General features: G+C 41.9%; 1 protein-coding gene across 1 annotated transcript in view; it reads left to right on the plus strand.

The window, feature by feature from the left end:
• LOC127621820 (potassium voltage-gated channel subfamily H member 5-like) overlaps positions 1 to 19248 on the plus strand; it is a 134693-nt gene extending 115445 nt beyond the window's left edge. Inside the window, exons 11-12 of the mRNA XM_052095565.1 lie at positions 18097 to 18727; positions 18791 to 19248. Of these exons, the coding sequence (XP_051951525.1) occupies positions 18097 to 18727; positions 18791 to 19248 (1089 nt within the window). The remainder of the gene's footprint in view (positions 1 to 18096; positions 18728 to 18790) is intronic.
• The last annotated feature ends 500 nt before the right edge of the window (positions 19249 to 19748 follow it).

Genomic DNA, 19748 nt, shown 5'->3' on the forward strand with positions numbered 1-19748 from the left:
GGGTGCCGCTTGCAGCCATGCCCCTCGGTCCCTTTCTTCCCGGAAGTGAATGACGCACTGACGAGGTCATGAAGAGCACCTTTTGCTTCCCAAAACCGACTTCCAGGTTCGTCAGCTCTCACTTCTCTCGATGGTGGGGTGGCCCATGGGTACACAGAGGTCCCTTTAGGTGGATAAGGTGGTTGTGGTGCACCTATGCCCAAAAAACGCCACCACCTGGCGGGATCATCTGGCGCTCCCCTCCAGGGCCTGTAGGGCAATGTCATCTCTGGCGTCCAAAGCCTACATTGCTGCTGGACAGGCCACCTCTGTCCTGCATCCCATGGCCCTCCTGCAAGTACACCAGAACTTGCAACCCCTGCCTTTGCGTACCCGGCCGTGCCACACCTACACCCACACCTACAGCCACACATGACCCAAGAGGCCCTCCTCCTCAGTCTCTAACCCGGTTCACATCAGTGCTTGTCCCTCCAGCTGAGATGAGGAAAGGTTTCTACAGCACTTACTTCATCTTGCCAAAGAAAGGTGGTAGGCTGCGGCCAATCTTGGACCTGCAAGTTCTGAACCAGGCCTTACACAGACTCCCATTGAAGATGCTGATACAGAAACACATTTTGGCGTGTGTCCGGCATCAAGATTGGCTCGCGGCAGTAGACCTGAAGGATGGGTACTTTCACGTCTCTGTTTTACCTCGACACAGACCCTTCCTACGGTTTTCTTTTGATGGCCGGGCGTTTCAGTTCAAGATCCTCCCCTTTGGATACTCACATCCCAGGCAGCCTCAATGCCACAGCAGTCACGCTGTCACGGCAGGTGATGCTCAGCGGAGAGTGGAGAATCTAACCCCAACTGGTCCAACTGATTTGGAGTCGATTTGGCAAAGCACAGGTGGACAGGTTCGCTTCCCGGAATTCTTCCACTGCCCGCTCTTGTATTCCCTGACGGGAGCCCCTTCAGGAAAGATGTGCTGGCACACAGCTGGCCCCGGGGGCTGCTCAAATACACGTTCCCCCAGTGAGCCTACTTGCACAGACCCTGTGCAAGCTCATGGAGTATGAGGAACAAGTCCCCCTCTTGGCCCCATACTGGCCCACCCAGACTTGGCTCGTGTAAGACCTAAGTGGCCTACCACCAGCAGTGGTAGACACAATCACTCAGGCCAGAGCTCCCTCTATGAGGCAGCTTTATGCCCTGAAATGACATTTATTCATGAGGTGGTGTTCTCCTGAGCCGAAGACCCCCAGAGAAGCACTGTTGGGTCAGTGATTTCCTTCCTATTTCCTCCGCAATAGTGGCCCACCATGACGTGGTGGATGGTAAGTCCCTAGGGAAGCACGATCTCATCATCAGGTTCCTCAGAGGCGCCCGGAGGCTGAATCCTCCTTGACCACGCCTATTCCCCTCATGAGATCTCTCCATGGACCTCCTGGGCCTTCGTAGAGCCCCATTTGAGCCGCTAGAGTCAGAGTGCTCACTGTAATGTGCTCACCTCCATCAAGATGGTTGGGGACCTGCAACGGTTCTCTGTCAGCGTCACTTGCCTGGAGTTTGGTCTGGCATATTCTCACATGATCCTGAGACCCCGGCTGGGCTATGTGCCCAAGGTTCCCACGAACCCCTTCAAGGATCAGGTGGTGAGCCTGCAAGCGCTGCCCCGGGAGGAGGCAGACCCAGCCCTGTCTATGCTGTGTCCGGTGCATGCTTTGTGTATCTACTTGGATCGCACGCAGAGCTTTAGACAATGTAAGCAGCTCTTTATCTGCTTCAGAGGACAGTGGAAAAGGAACGCTGTTTCCAAACTCCAAGCAAAAGATGAGGAAGGCTTCAGGCCCAGATGGAGTCTCACCAGCATGCCTCCGATCCTGTGCTAACCAACTGGCCCCCATCTTCACTCAGATCTTCAATAGATCACTGGAGTAGTGTTAAGTCCCATGCTGCTTCAAATGCTCAGTTATTATCCCTGTCCCTAAGAAACCAAAACTTAATGACTACAGACCTGTCGCCCTGACGTCTGTGGTCATGAAGTCATTTGAGAGACTGGCGTTGGCCCACCTGAGGGACATCACTGGACCCTTTATAGATCCCCTTCAATTTGCTTATCGTGCAAACAGGTCTGTGCATGATGCAGTCAGCATGGGATTGCATCATATCCTGCAACATCTGGGCAGACCGGGGACATATGCAAGGATCCTTTTTGTGGACTTCAGTTCAGCTTTCAACACCATCATCCCAGCTATTACTAAATTAAGCCAACTCTCTGTTCCCATGTCTATCTGTCAGTGGATTACCAGCTTTCTGACAGACAGCTTGTGAGACAGGGGAGATTCACTTCCAGCACTTGTACAGTCAGCACTGGTGCCCCCCAGGGATGTGTGCTCTCCCCACTACTCTACCATTCTAAACAGCACTGTGGCAGAAGTGGAGTCATTCAGGTTCCTGGGCACTACAATCTCACAGGACCTGAAGTGGGAGACACACATTGACTCCATTGTGAAAAAGGCCCATCAGAGGTTGTACTTCCTTCGCCAGCTGAGGAAGTTCAACCTGCCACAGGCGATGTTGATACAGTTCTACTCAGCAGTCATTGAGTCTGTCCACTGCACTTCAATAACTGTCTGGTTTGGTGCAGCTACGAAATCAGACATCAAAGGACAGTTCGTACTGCTGAGTGGATTATTGGTTCCCCCCTTCAAGAACTATTCACTTCCAGAGTGAGGAAAAGGCTGTAACAATCACTCTGGATCCCACTCACCCAGCCCATTACCTTTTTGAACTGTTGCCTTCTGGCCGATGCTTCAGAGCTCTGAGCACCGGAACCATCAGGCACAGGAACAGTCTTTTTCACTCAGGCTATCCATCTAATAAACAGTTAAAGCCGCCCCATTGAGCAATCATTTTGTGCAATACACAGTTTAAGTCTATTTATATTATCTAACATATACTCTTCTGCCATTACATACAAAGGGAAAAAATACATAGAATAATGTATTTTTGTACTTTATATAACGGATTTGTTTTAGATTTGCACTACGTATGTGTGTGTCTGTGTGTATGTACGTATATGTATATTTATATATTTGTTTTATTATCTATGTCTTGCTGCTTTTTTTGTATTGTTTATTGTATTGTATTGTTTTATTGTAACCCCCTGTGATGTATTTTACATGGTATGGTCTCCCTGTAGGCAGACCCGCGTCTCCCTTGGGCAGAGCTCTCTCTTCCCTGGTCGCTGTGTTTGTAGAGCTCCTCCCCTTTGAGGCAGGCCCTACCAACGCACCTCTTCCATGTGCGGCTGGTGAGCCCACATGTCGTATTGCCACCTTTGGGTAGGATATGGCCTCCATGGGGTCTTTTCCCCCTGGAAGAATAGGGAAGTAAAAGAACACTTTCCTTAATGCATATAATAGCGTTAGATGGCCCCAGCCGAATCTAATACTCTGTGGAGAGAAAACATAGAGAGAAAAAGCTGTGGCTAGCGAGGCCTGCTCCCATGCTAGTTACGGTGCTTTCTCCCTTCAGGGGTGTGGGGAACTACATAATGTCTTGTGGGGCGTTGGGGGACGTTATGTACAGACTGATGCACCTGCTGTTATGCACTCAGCAGCTTGCTTGCACCTGCATCGGCAGTTCATGTTACATGGTTGTTACGTTTGAGCAGCGAGGCAGACGAGGAGAGAGGATCCAAATGCAGTTTAGACTTTTATTAAATGAACAAACGAATAAACAAAGGAAAAACCCACAAGGGGGAAATAAACTTAAACGGAGAACCAGGGCAAACATAAACAGAGAACTAGGGCAGCAAACATTCATGCACATACATCAAACAACGATCGACAAGGACTGAACAAGAAACCAGGGTTTAAATACAAGAGGAACAAACAAGGGAATGAGGGACACCTGGAAGAAACAATCAAGGGAACACCAATCATAATAACAAACTACAAAGGACTACAAAAAACCAAACAGGAACCAGGAAACAGGGGCTAAACTAAACTTCAACATAAGAGCACAACAACAAAAGACACCAATGAACATGACAGAAACCAAACAGGAAACAGGAACCAGGAAACAAGGACTAAACTGAACTTCAAAATAAAAGCACGAAGACAAAAGACACCAATGAACATGACAGAACCCCCCCTCAAAGGATCGGATTCCAGACGATCCAAAACAAAAAAAAACAAAAGACAAAAAAGACCCACAAAGAAAAAACAAAATGAGGGCACCAGGGGCAAACAGACAGTTCAAGGGGCACAAGGCGCACAGAGACAGTTCACGGGGGTACAAGGGGCACTGAGACAGTCCACGGGGGCAATTATGCAGTCCAGGGAGGTGGAGAGGGTAGACAGGCAGACCAGGGAGGCCGAGAGGGCAGGCAAGCAGTCTATGGGGGTGTGTCAAGGGGCCGGGGTCAGGTGGCCTGGGGGACATCCACCGGGTAGGGACAAGCTTAGGAGGCCAGGGAGGCGTCCACAAGGCAAAGACCGGTTCAGGGGGCCTGGGAGGAGGAGTGGCCACTGGGGAAGCTGGTGGAGCCAAGGTGGACTTCTGAGGCGGAGCAGTCGTGGCCTTGGGTGGCGGCGCCGAAGGAGGCGAATCAGCGTTGGGCGGAGCCAAGGGAGGCGATGGCGGAGCTGGGGGAGCCACTGGAGGCGGAGCCGAGGGAGGTTCAGGAGGTGGAGCCGTAGGAGGCTCTGGGGGCAGAGCCCTGGGTGGCTCGAGAGACTTGAGAGGCGGAGCCCTGGGTGGCTCGAGAGGCGTGAGAGGCAGAGCCCTGGAAGGCTTGAGGGGCGGAGCCCTGGAAGGCTCGGGAGACTCGAGAGGCAGAGCCCTGGTAGGCTCGAGAGTGCGGAGACCTGGAAGGCTCAAGAGGCGGAGCCCTGGAAGACTCGAGAGACTTGGGAGGCGGAGCCCTGGAAGGCTCAGGAGGTGGAGCCCTAGGAAGCTCGGAAGGCGGAGCTCTGGAAAGCTCGGGAGGCGGAGCTCTGGGAAGCTCGGGAGGCGGAGCTCTGGGAAGCTCGGGAGGCGGAGCTCTGGGAAGCTCGGAAGGCGGAGCTCTGGAAAGCTCGGGGGGTACTGGCTCTTGGACGTCATGGCCACTGGCACTGGCTCTTGGACGGTCGAGGCCACAGGCGCTGGCTCAGGGACATCGGAGGCTACCGGCGCTGGCTCACTGACATCGGAGGCTACAGGCGCTGGCTCACTGACATCGGAGGCTACAGGTGCTGGCTCACTGACATCGGAGGCTACAGGCGCTGGCTCACTGACCTCTGAAGCGACAGGCACTGGCTCACTGACCTCTGGGGCTAAGGGCTCTGGCTGGTTGACCGTGGCTGACGAGGGCTCTGGCTCGCTCACCGTGGGCTCTGGCTCGCTGGCTGTGGAAGGTGTGGAGTAGCGAGCAGAAGCTTCTGCCCTCCTCCTCCTCCTTCGGGCTGACGAGGTTGAGCGCGCTGGCGCAGGAGCAGAGGAAACTGGGCACACCGGCTCTGGAGCGGACCAAGCTGGCGACGCTGGTTCGTGGATTAAGGCAGGCGTGGAGGTTGGCTTGCTGGCAGGTGGGGCAGGCGCGAAAGGACGAGCCATGGACGACTGGAGGGTCACCACTGCGGGAGGAGAGGCAGGGTCCTCCTCAACAACGCCCACAGTGAGTGACGAGCCGCAGACCAGCAAAGTCTCCTCCAGGAATTCCAGGAGAGTCCAGCAGCGCGTCGCCGGTGGCAACCGCTCCTTAAGCGAACTGTTCAGATTGCCCCTGAAGAAAGCCACCAGGGAGGAGTCTGGGAAGTCCGCGACACTCGCCAGCTCGAGGAAGTCGCGGATGTGGTCCTCCACAGGACGGTCCTCTTGTTTCAGGCAGAGGAGTCTGAAGTTCGCCTGTAGTACTGCTGGATCCATATGCAGTCGATCGTTCTGTTACGTTTGAGCAGCGAGGCAGACGAGGAGAGAGGATCCAAATGCAGTTTAGACTTTTATTAAATGAACAAACGAATAAACAAAGGAAAAACCCACAAGGGGGAAATAAACTTAAACGGAGAACCAGGGCAAACATAAACAGAGAACTAGGGCAACAAACATTCATGCACATACATCAAACAACGATCGACAAGGACTGAACAAGAAACCAGGGTTTAAATACAAGAGGAACAAACAAGGGAATGAGGGACACCTGGAAGAAACAATCAAGGGAACACCAATCATAATAACAAACTACAAAGGACTACAAAAAACCAAACAGGAACCAGGAAACAGGGGCTAAACTAAACTTCAACATAAGAGCACAACAACAAAAGACACCAATGAACATGACAGAAACCAAACAGGAAACAGGAACCAGGAAACAAGGACTAAACTGAACTTCAAAATAAAAGCACGAAGACAAAAGACACCAATGAACATGACAATGGTTCAGCTCTTGTAGGATTTTTCTATAGGGACCCCTAGTGTCACTACATCGACACAACGTTGAGTAAGTGACAGATGGGGAATGTCTCATTTACTGTCGTAACCTCCGCTCCCTTATGGAGGGAATGAGACGTTGTGTCCCTCTTGCCACAATGCTGTACTAGCCGCTGAAATGGCTGGGACCTTGTCTCGGCTCCTCAGCACAAAACCTGAATGATGGTGGGCATTCCAGCTCCTTTTATACACATATATCCATGGGAGTGGCATGCAAATTCCACTCACCTATTCTCATTGGCCTTTTCTCAAAGATTGAGGTCATGAGTCATAAAATAAATACAAAAAATGTATCTTTATAAATTAATTTACTTCCTTAGATAATATTTGTATGCTTTTCGCCAACTGTCGAACGGCATGCACAAGTTTGTGTGATATCATTGGCAGAAAAGCATCTATGCTTCCTCAAAAACTGACTTGTTGAAAACATCTTAGTAGACAGGATTTTACACAAACATTGTATTTGATTGTGCCTTAAAACCAACACTTTGCGAATGCAGATATTTTAGGTTTCAGTTGTTTTTGACTGAGCTGGAACAAAACTCTGTAGGAAGGTAGATCTCCATTAGCAAATATACAGACTTACACAACTACAAGAACCTTGAATGTACTCTCTTAAGTGTCTTGGTCATTAGATTTGGTCTAAAATTTTTACATTTGGCAGATCATTATTTTCCAAACTTTCTTGCATAATCAGGACTTTTGGGGATATTGATGCTCCAAGCAGCGAGTGAATATGGCAAGTTCCATATTCTTGGATGCTCTACCTGGTAGATGTTGTTTATGATATTATTGCCAGTGATGGGGTCATTTCACCAAATAGATGGTAATAAATACAGTTCTCCATGGTAATATCATCTAAACGATTGCTCCCCTTTAATCATACAAGTACTTTTATGTTTTTTCTTATTGCAAATTGAAAGTGTTGTTTGCATAATTTTTCTGAAGATGGGTAGATGTTTCAGTTTCTCCAAAGATTCTATTTCATGAGCAAATTATGTTTTTGGCACCATTCTGGAAATCCCTAGAGACGGTTGTGTGTGAAAAGCCCAGGAGATCAGCAGTTACAGAAATACTTAAACCAGCCCATCTGGCACCAACAATCATGCCAATTTTTCCCCATTTTGATGGTTGATGTGAATATTCACTGAAGATTCTGACCCATTTCTAAATGATTTTATGCATTGAACTACTGCCACACAATTGGCTGATTAGATAATCACATGAATAAGTAGGTGTAATAAATAAAAGGTTTCCTTTTTATTAGTTTCCTAATAAAAGTTCTCTGTGAGAGAATGCAATATATATTTGTAATTTGTCTTGTTTACATTCTGAATTTATGATGCTAATGAGCTAACAAACTATATGCTGCCATAATATATGCTGATTACACTATGATGTAATGACACTATGACTGTTATTGTAGTTTATGATGACACTGATAAAAGAAAAGGGTGTATAAAAGTGTGTTAATGGGCAGAATACATAGAAAAGAATGATGATAGGCATACCGTACTATGGTCAGATGTGTGAATTTGGACTTGAATTCCCATTTTCCATTTGCCAAAACTACTACTGTTAATAAGTCTCATATCATCCCTACAGTGAAAGGTAGTTCCTTCACACACATGCAAAGTGGTAACCTGGAATTGTTACTCTAAGGAGATATTTCTACCTGATCTGACTATTAAAATTTGTTTTGTTGGTATAACCTAATGTAATCAGGTCAATTAATACAAATATATTAAAAGCAAAGGGTGTATAAAAGAGATTAATTTGCAGAATACAAAGGAAAGAATAATGATACCGTACATACCGTACTATGGGTAGATGTGTGCATGGCTTTCGGTTGCAGATGGCACATGAGTAAATAGGCACTTAAGATTATTTAAGTAGATTGATTCTGAGTAGACAAAAAAAAACTAAATTGCATGACATTGTCATGGAAAATTTCTCTTAGTTAACAATCGTATAGATGTAGGTATGTTTGCGCCATCTCACTAATAACTGTACGCCAACTGATCTTAACTGACTGAACAGGAATTAGATGTCAGCCTCAAAGTAGGTGGCACTCCAGGTAACACCTACCGATGATGTGGACCAATGAAGGTGTTTAGCTGCTGGTAAGAAAATTTCCTAAAAGTTTGCCCAGACGAGCTGCTACGAACCACCTAAACGAAATAAATAAAAAAACAGCCAGATTTGGCTCTAAATTACGTCACACCCATTCATTCTTCGATTTCATGGGAAGTATGCAGAGACCTTAAGTGATCTTTTTCTGTTTTTTGGTGTATCCACATTTCAGAGGGACTTTACTAAAGACTGATTAATAAAAGCAATGTTGAGTGAGTAACCATACAGTATAGCAGTTAAGCTTTGCTCTGAGGATATCAACAGCACAACTGTAACCACAGTAACTACAGTAGCTATTTGTTGCTCTTCCTTCCAATCCCTCATTCAATCAGGGCTTTTCGTGCATTCCATTTGTCTCGGAAGTCAGAGCTCCGAGTTATTTTCTGAGTTCTGAGACCGGAACTGACAAATGGAACGCCCCCCTATTGTCTTCTGGTTAGAGAAGATTAATTTGGAATATAGTATAGTTTTGTGATCGTGTACTAAAATGTAGGTTACACATAAACCCCGTTTGGCAAATTTATATTGCAAATATACATTTGTGTTTCCATAGGGCATTGGCCTTTGTTTATACTGCCAGTTCGATTAAAACATGGTTAACATGTTTTGATACAATCAAAAACACGGAAACATTAACATACATTCTCCGCTTTCTGTCATCTTCCTCGAGGTCTCTTGAAGGGCATACTTATTTTGTAGCTCTCTGTACTCCGAAAGAGCAAGTGCAACAATTATTTTCCTGGAGGTTTCCATCTTGTATCCGACTTGTCGTGTTGTGTGTAAATGGAACGCATCCAACTCTGATTTCTTGTTTTTTTTTAACGGACATGATGTTGACCCGAGTCCTGAGCTCCGACTTCAGAGACAAATGGAATGCAGCATTTAATTGCCTAGCCTTAGCTGGGATCCTTTCTCTGCTAGGATTACCAACAGTCCACACATTTCTACTGAAATAAAGTGAACATATTTTTATTTAGCTTTGGATATGTTTTTTTAATACTGTTTCTATCAAATAAAAACTACACCAGCTGTATGAAAGTGACTGTAATAGTTTCAACAGCTGCTGTTGCTAAACTTGAGTGGGGCTAATGTGAGTAATTTCAATAATTTCAGAGCAGGCAAAGAAAAGAGTTGATTATCGTGTAATACAAAATTAGCTCTGCACCTGTGCAGGTATACTGTATGCTGTAACATTTTCAAATCATTTCAAAGTGCAAACCAGAAAGCAAAGGGGATTTTTATTGTGTTTTTTACTTCTTGAGAGAAACAAAGTGTCAGCAGTAATGCTGTGCATTTTACTTATTTTTAATAAATTGTTAATTATTTCTCAATATAGAATATTACGTACCATACCACTGTCTGTTTATTCAGCAGTTTGGTGCGGCAATCCTTATGAGAACTCTCCATAGACATAATGATTTTTATACTGTACAAAATATAGATTCTATCCCTTAACACTAACCCTCACAAAAAACTCTCTGCATTTAAAAAAAAATATATATATATATATTATGGGGACACTAGAATGTCCTCATTACCACATATATAGCATACTACCCCATAATTACCAGTTTATAACCTAAACAAATTTCCTCATAAAACACACTAACCCGCCCACACACACACACACACACACACACACACACACACACAAACTGTTCCAAGAGCCAATATATCACACTGTCTTCTTTTAGATCGGAATACCCCGGAGACCATAGGTTTAATGAAAAAGCTCATATAAAAGTCTGCAAGGCACATTTTAGCTAGAGAGCACTCTACTTTTTCATTGTTAACATTTTACTCACAGTTCCTGTTGTCAGTTTCTTCGAGGTGCATTGAAATGATAACTGAACTAAAAGACATTTCAGAATGTGTTAGCCAAATTGTTTCCTAGATAAAATGCAAAGGCAGTTCATTCTATTTGTTTCGAATAACTTTTTGGTTAGATTTATTCGAGAATAGCCTAATCTGAGTCCAGTTGACAGGTCCCAACTAATTTTTCATCAAGAATAGCTTCACTGCAATTACTATTTTCCTTAACTTCAACCAAGACTCACTTTTGTGTCAGTTTTCATGTGTTCACAAAGTGATGTCAACATGACAAAATTCTATCAGATTCAATCTTCAAATACCAAATTGAAAAAAGTAAATTATGTAAACCTAACCACTAGCAAATCCCACCAGAAAAAAGCATTCATTGAAAACACCAACCTTACTGAGACGAAAGTAATAGATTTTGTACGTTAAGAAGTTTTTCTCATAATCCACCTCATCCCCGTAGAAATGGCAGGGTGGTGTAACTGTCACCATTCCCGCTGTCACTCTGTCACTGTCAGGTAATGTTATATTCCATGTGGCTTTTGTGATGAAAGTGTCATCTCATTCTCTTCATGTATTTATCAAAGTCAGGCAAAGTCCAAAGGGATTAAACAAAACTGTGAGAATGTTTTTTTTTTTAAAAAAAGGCCCTGGTTCCCATATTTATTAAAGGCACAGGTGTTCAAGTGTTTAATTTGTCAGATATTGTGGCATATTGCTCAGATAATTCCTCAGGGACAGTACATGTAATCATGCCAAATACTTTACATATTCCTGAGAATTCCTGAGAAAGTCTCTCTGTCTTTGAGACTGTGTCAGAGCTGGACAGGGTTTTTTACAGAAATTCAAGTGTGCTCACATTTTAGACATATAAATGAAAAACATTTAAGTTGGACAGCTCACAAGAGCAATTCCTACCAAATACGTCAGCTAAATAATTGCTTTGTTTAAAGGTATTGTACATCAGATATTCCAGACAATGTTTTAATAGCACTCCAGCTGCCTTTTTATTTATTCTGTAATACATCTAATGCAAAGCGGCCAAAACTACTACACTTAAAAAGTCATAAAGCATCCCTACAGTGAAAGGTTCATTAAAATGCTCGCTTAGTTTCTTCACACACATGCATACACTGTAAAAAGTGGTAACTTGGAATTGTTACTCTAAGTAGATATTTCTACATGATCTGACTTGTTTTGTTGGTATAACCTAATGTAATCAGGTTGATTAATAAAATATATTTTGCTTAATAAAACATTTATAATTTAGATGTTACCACATGATGCGCATATTTAAGTTAACATTTCTTTTCAGTGTAGAAGGCAAAGTAAGGAGAAACTAGGTTAAACTCAATTGGCCTAAACAGTTTGGTGAGGTGTTTTGTGAATGGCCTGCTGAATCCTTCCACGTTTCATTCAAAGTCAGGGGAAGTGAGATGATGTAAGTGCATTCTCCAGATTCCATAATCATTCATGTATTTTTCTTCTGTATCTGAGGCCTGGTTTTTCATCTCGTGGATACACTTGTCTCGTTTTTCAGTGGTTGTGTGTGATTCTTCTTACAAAAATTGCATTGAGTATGTACCACATGATGTTGAATGTTGCCGTGTTTTTTGCTACATGGACAAACAACCTTTTTATTATAGATTTCATTTAGCCTCTCTAACATCTAAAGATGCATGTTTATTTTTTCTTGATATTCTATCTCGTTTAGCTTCAGTTTCAGATGATTAGGTTGGAGAATTGTTTTTTCCATTATTCCTCAAATTACTTTCTGAACAGATTCCCAGATTGTTTATTAAATTGGTCACATTGCTGAAAGAATTGTTTCACAACTTTCATTCGAAACAGCTTTTTTGGAATTCAGTAATTATTATTTTTCTTTCAAGCCTTTTTTTAATCTCAAATGGACAAAGGACAAGTGTAAAAACATTGTCCTAACTTAAAATATTCTTAAGATATTTCAATTAATGTTCAGTGCTTGTCATCTTCATACCATCTTAAAGGGATAATTAACCCAAAAATGTAAATTCTGTCATCATTAACTCACCCTCATATTGTTCCAAACCTGTACAAAGATTTTAGGCAGATTTTCAGCCTCAGACACCATTGCAATGAAAGTGAATGGTGACTGAGACAAACATCTCCTTTTGTGTTGCATGGAAGAAAGAATGGGTTGGGAACAACTTGAAGGTGTGTAAATGATGATAACATTTCCATTTTTGGCTGAACTATCCCTTTAAGAGAATTTACATGGATGTAATCCTTAGGCCTACTATATTTTTCCAAATAGCAGCAGTGGTCTTCTTTAGTATTTATTTACAGTGTGTATTTGTGTGTACTCTCTCTCTGACCACTTTATTAGGATCACCTGTACACCTACTTATTTATGCGATTATCTAATCAGTCAATCATGTGGAAGCAGTGCAAGGCATAAAATCATGCAGATACGGGTCAGGAGCTTGATTTAATGTTCAGAATGGGGAAAACATTTGATCTCCGTGATTTGGACCGTGGCATGATTGTTGGTGTAAGACAGGCTGGTTTGAGTATTTCTGAAATGGCTGATCCTGGGATTTTCACGCACAACAGTCTCTAGAGTTTACTCAGAATGGTGCCAAATCAAAAAACATCCAATGAGCGGCAGCTCAGCAGATGGAAATGCCTTGTTGATGAGAGAGGTCAACGCAGAATAGCTAGACGGCTTCAAGCTGAGAGAAAGGCTACGGTAACTCAGATAACCCCTCTGTACAATTGTAATGAGCACAATAAAATGTAGGCACATTATTAGGTCCATAGTGTTCCTAATAAAGTGCCAAGTGAGTGTATATTTTGTATTTGTAGTTAAGTGTTGTAGAGCTGTTACTGATATTAATACTTTGACAGTTTGGTTGAGTTGCAGGTTAAACAGGTTTTGGTCTTCACTACTTTCTTATACCAAAGCTCATTAGTCTTGTCTTCTGTCCAGGAGAAAACTCATGGGTGTGTTAAATAAAATAAGACTGGCCTGTGCAATTATTCCAGTTATACAATCCATCTATGTTAAAACAGAAAAAGTCACTTCACACAGGTGAATAATGTTAGAGTAATAATGCTGCCTCCAGAGGATGTAAATGAATATTGGTTTCTTCATTAAAATTCCTCATGGATGCTAAGAGATCATTATAAACCCTTAATCAGTTTTCCTCTGCAGCAGAGATGCGGGCTGTTGACACGTCTTTTTTTCTTTCTGTTTCTGCTTTTAGTCACCAGATAGCTTAGGCTTTGTGATAATTGTCATTATCCAATAAGGGGCTGCACAAAGGGAATAATTAAACAGCGTGCATAAGCTGAGGCCAAAGAGTAAACTCTTTATATTCTGGTATAATGATACTCCACATAGGCTACAATAATTAACATGTGCTAAACTCTCTCTCTGTCTATTTTCTAATCCCAAAGGGCATACGGTAGGTCTATATTAAACATCACTTTACATCCATGTATTACACATTACTTTCACAGAATTTTCACAGCCATAAAATGTATTGATATTTCATGGTGAGACGAGAAGATTATATGTTTGGCTGATCCCCTTTTAAAGGAAGAGGGCTGTTTTGAAAGTTTGCATAGATACTTGTTAGATATTTGTACTGTGACTGCAGACATTTCCATGTCATAACATTTCAGTTAAATGAAAGATGCAAACAATCTCAGTGAGGTAGACATACAGTATATACAGTGATACTAGCAAATATTATTTAACCCTTATAAGAAACAGACATACATTTGGATTGACTTTGTAAGAGGGTGGAACAATACAGTACGCACTCTAAAAAAATAAAAAATAAAACTACAACAATTTAAATCTTATGTTTAATTGCTGTCTACAATTATTAAATAAAACTAAAGTGGTGCAACCTGCACATTTTATGTAAGTTCATGGCACGTTTTAACCACTTTGAATTTAATCACTGATGAAGAAAATCGAGAACTGAGAGAACATGTGACAACATACATTTATGAAAAGAAAGATTTCGTTTTTATTTGTAGTGCTGTCAATTGATACAAATTTTGAATTGCAATGAACTGCATAATTTTTCATAGTTAATCGCGATTAATTGTTTTTTTTGAAAGTGCTGAAATTTGACTATATATATTTTTTCCTTTCAAAATTCACGTATTTCCTTTTTTTTTTTTTTTTTTTTTTTTAGGAAGACAACAAAACAATATGTAAAAATGTGATGTTTTAATAACATTTTCCAAACAAAGCCTTCTAGAGTACAAAGATAGAAATGCTCTAAAATAGCACCAATTCGTGTTACATGAAACATTTTCCAAAGTCTAACTGGGAGGTTGACTAATTGAAAGAACAAGATAGGTTGCATATTCATTGCAATGGGCATTGAATCTCTTAAACTCTCATCCTACACAATATTAATCAGCCGTTATACTGTGGCTATTCGCTTTGCTGCAGCAATCATGATGGCACTTTCATGATTCACATCAGGTCATTCAAAGCCAGTGTCAAGCCCTGCTTTGATCTCCACATGAAAAGCGGTGCAGACAACGTCTTATTCTGCATTTTCTTGGTAGTTAAGACGTGACCTGCTTCTGTGTTAATTAAATTGTGCCCTACAGAGGCTGCATAGTACTTTCTGTCTGTCACAAGTCTTGCTTGGTACATATAAATAGCATTAAGAGGACGTTTCCCATCGCTATTGAGTGTGTGCGTCAGTGTAATATCTCCGGGCTGACACATCACAAATGTTCCACTCTAGTCCCACCAGTGTTTTTGCCTGTTAATGCTTTATTAATTATTATTGCGTTAATCGTGATAAAGAGAAAATAATATGATAAACCTCTTTAAATTTTACAGTGCATAATATTGTGCTTTTTAATTTAAACTCAAGGGGGGGTTTTGTTTTTAGCTCAGAATGCCACTTACAATAGAGAATTAATGGATAATTAAGCAGGGCTGTTAATGTTATGTGCCGATTATTATTTTGAACAAGAACAACCTACATTTTAGAGTGATTTCCTGTCTTTTGCCAAAAACAATTAGTGTCCATCACAGTGTACACTTCCACTTTTTTCTTTTGTAGTATTCTCACTCAGCAGCACACGAGTGCTTATTTTTTTTTATTTTACTGCATGCCGTTCCTAGCCCACTCTCTCTTTCTAGTTTACTCCATCACTCCCTTATCATTCTGCTCGTACGAGGCGGCATTTAAATAATATGAAGCGGCAGAAGGGGGCTGGATTCATTATTTACCAGAGTCCTCCTGGGAGATGAAAAGTGACATGCGACGCAGCACTTCAGGGTGCCGAAAGACTGCACAGGGATAACTAAAGGGCACGTGACACACTCTGTTCTATTTTTAACACCATAGACCAATGTTTGCCCTGAGGAAAATAATTTTTCTGAAGTCAGCACGGTCGGCTCGCTGTCAGCATGGTCGCTATGTTCTTACATGGCAAAGAGATGAAAAATAATGCAGTCATTTTCTATGAGTTTATGATATCATCTGAATATAATGTGTAAGATTATACAATCCATAGAAGTGGAGTTTTGACTCTTTTGTTGTGTAAGCAATAGCTGGCATATTTTACAAAAAGGACTTTGCAACTGTGCATCAAAAACAAAATACTTTATTCCTGGCTTGTCTTTGAACGTGTTATGAAATTTTATTAAAACTAATAAGCCAAGTGCCCGCATGTCCTCCACAGGATGTCAGGCTGGGCCATGCATACCTCTCTAGGGTGCTCAGCAAGGGGTATGGGTGGCTAATTAACACTCTCTAATTAACACGTATGCGATCAAACCTATTATACATACAGCCAAAAGAGATCCAATGAGAGGGGAAGAAAGAGGGAGGCAGGTGCTGTTATTCTGTTGGGTAAGCTTTAAAACAGTGAACAGATTTTGGAGCCCAGTGTGTTAGCCTCTAGTTATTGGTGGTTTAAATGCTAAAACGTTTGACATGATTGTCGGTTGTAGTTCCTGAACTCAAATTTTGACCCATCTGGCATGGCTCAGGAGCTGTTAGCTTTAGATTTGTGTACTCTGCTGTCTTGCTCAATAATGTCATGCCTCAGGAACCCACTGCTTTGCCAAAATGGCATTTGTCTCTATAGTTATCAAGTATGAGTGTAAATAATAAATATGTTACACTGTATAAACATACTGTAATGCTATCACTGAAATAGAAACCATAGCATTACTTGGCATTATAAACATTCTTAAATTAATAAGTATTTAGTCTTATATTTTAGCCTATAGATTAGTGCTTTTTAGTTTGTGAATTCTTCATTCCCTAGAATAAGCAAAGTTGCAGTTGATGAGACTGAGCATACAAACTATAGATTGACTGAAATTGTTTTTTATGATCATTATGATATAGATTTTTTTGTTTTAAGTGTCTAATAACTAAATGCCTAACCTTTTTTAAAGTATTGTATTATGTATGCTTTTAGACACAATAGTAACTAAATTAACTAACTAACTTATAAACCTGATATTAAAGGGATCGTGATTTTTTTTTACATAATTTTGTTATCTTCTCTAAGGTCCACTACTGTTAGTAAAGTTTTGTTTTCAACAAAACAGTCATAATTTAGTAATATTTGATAATTTTCCACCCTGTCTCTGACCCTTTGTCTGAAACGCTCAGTTTTGGCCTCAGTGTCTCCTTTAAACTTCGACGTAAACACCCACTATTTTGATTGATTAACATCATACAGCTCCTCAATTACATCCATATTTGAAACTCAATCGGAAGAGAAAGAACAATCTCCACAACATTATAAAACTAAATTTAAGAGTTTACACATAACCCATAACACATTGCATCCGAATATATTAAACTTTCACATACTGTAAGCATTGCTGTGCCAAAAACTATTAAATAGTCATGGCATTTGAAATATTCATAAATGAAACCGTTTACTTATGGTTTTGTGATCAGGTTCAAGTGTTTTTAACTTCCCCATTCTTCAATAACAGTTCCTTTCCAAAGTTTGAATCACATTATGATTGGTTCACAAGCAGTCCACACTGATATGAGCCTAACAAAAAACCATACATAGTCCAAAGCACATTTAAACAAGATGCACACACATAATGTACAGTATCGTCATGCACTGAGGCACATTGTAGAATTACCTCTTATATGTCAAAATTTCAAGGAAAATTGTATTCCTCATGACATGACCCATTAAAAGAACTTACAGTTCAACCAACTGAGTGGTAAAGTGCAAATATTGATAAAAAAGTTCAGCCAAACCGATTATCAGTATATATCTAAAGTGAAAACACCATACAGACCAGATTAACAATACTGAAGGCACAGTAAGCCTTTTTCAATCTCTGATCTGTTATGGGATTTGAAGTCTTATTATGAGTTATATGAAATAAAAGAAAGCTTTTTCTGTTGAAATACAGTATGACTCTCTACTTTGGAAGTAAAGGCCATGAGTGGAAGAATACTTGATAAATTTACTCTCTTCAACATCAGCTATGACAAAAGTTATCTTGCTCAGATATAAATAAGCTAGTGGTCGATTTAATCAGCATAACATTCTATATGTCTTCTCAATTCAGTTTTTCTGTAGAGTGCCCCTTTAAAGCTTGGATAAAGTCTTTAATTAATTGAGTGCAGAGATGAGCCATACCATTCTGATTTCTCACATATAATTATGTCTCCACAGATTATTTTCCGCAAGATTGTTGATGTGAAGAAGGAGGAAGAGGAAAAGAGACACCGGAAGAATGAAGTGACACTGTCCATCCCTGTGGACCATCCTGTGCGCAAGCTCTTCCAAAAATTTAAACAGCAGAAGGAGATGCGTACCCAAGGTCCACTGCAGCCTGACCTGGACAAGAACCAGTTTCAGGTAGAGCATCACCTCCATCCATTGTCCCACCAGCTCCATCAGCAGCAATATCACAATGTGGTCCCCATGCAGAATGGGGTCCCTGGCTCAGGCAATGGGAACAGTGGTTCTAGTGTTGTGACTATCTCACAGATAACCCCAATCCAAAATGCCCTAGCATACGTTCAGACCGAGGAACCCAGCATGAGCGACGGCCATGAGGCCATGGAGCTTAAGCCTAGTGGTGGTGTAGAGGACCAGAGTTGTCTAAAGGTTACAAGTCCTGTGAGACCCAGAGGAGGAGGAAGGGGACGAGGCTGGATGCGTTTCCGTAATGCTGCATCAGGAGATTCTCCCATGCTTCCACTGGAACTGGACAAGCCGCAGCAAAAGGAAGAGGAGTGGGGGGATGTTGCACAGCCCCTGAATGTTATCTCTGAGAATCGCAAGATCCAGGAAGCTGAAAGTGCAGGGTCTAGCGATAGGGGTCCTGCTGGAAATGGCAATGGTAACAGTGGTGATGAGACAGATGAGAATAGTGCACTGCACAAGACTGATTCTTGTGACAGTGGAATCACAAAGAGTGACTTGCGTATAGACAGGGTAGGTGATTCGCGGAGCCCTTTCGAAAGGTGCCAAATGGAGAGGAGTCCAATGGAAAGGAGTCCATATGATCGGCTTAGTCCCGGGGTGTGTGATGTGACTCTTCGGGGTATGCACTTTCAGCCCATTCCTGAACAGGCTGTGCTTCAAAACAGCCTATATGAGGCAAAACTGGAACTAAAGGGGGATATACAGGCACTAAATAGCCGGTTAGCGACACTGGAGGACCAAGTGGCGGAGATTTTAAGACTACTCTCAGAGAAGAGGAAACCTTCCGCATCTTCTCAGACCTCCTCACCAAAAACCAAACCTCAGTGCCAGGACATCTTTGCTGTTTCTCAGCCTGTCACTCCAGATACAGAGGGGGATGATGGACCCTTTTGAATTAGGAGAAATATATTTATTTATTTGATATTGATATGCTGGTTTCATTTATTACTTCCCTTCCTCTCACTCTTGCATGTCCGGCTGGAATCTGGCCTTCCAATGAAAATCTTCTCTAAGGATAGTAGTTGCTTGTACATGTACAGAGTCGGATGCATGCAGAAATGTTTTTAAAAGGCACTTTTATTCTGACTTTGCACATCTGATCTCCTAACCAAGTGATATTTCAGGGCATTTTCTCTTTGGGTGATGGCTTGATTTTCCAGACCTGGGTTTTTGGGTAAGGCAAAATCAGGCTTGGTTTAATACCTCCATCTTTATTTGAGCAGAGTGCTCTTATAATGAACTAGCTGTGAATGGCTGCAGTCACTTAATCCAGTTTGCTCAAATACCCCAGTATTTCTTCCCGCTGCAGTATGCAGAATTTTCTTTTATAAGTGTAGTGATTGGAAATGGAATCTTGCAAGATGTGATTAAGAAGTGAATCCAATAACATGTTT

Source organism: Xyrauchen texanus, chromosome 28, assembly GCF_025860055.1.
Source record: "Xyrauchen texanus isolate HMW12.3.18 chromosome 28, RBS_HiC_50CHRs, whole genome shotgun sequence".
In the NCBI taxonomy this organism is placed as follows: domain Eukaryota; kingdom Metazoa; phylum Chordata; class Actinopteri; order Cypriniformes; family Catostomidae; genus Xyrauchen; species Xyrauchen texanus.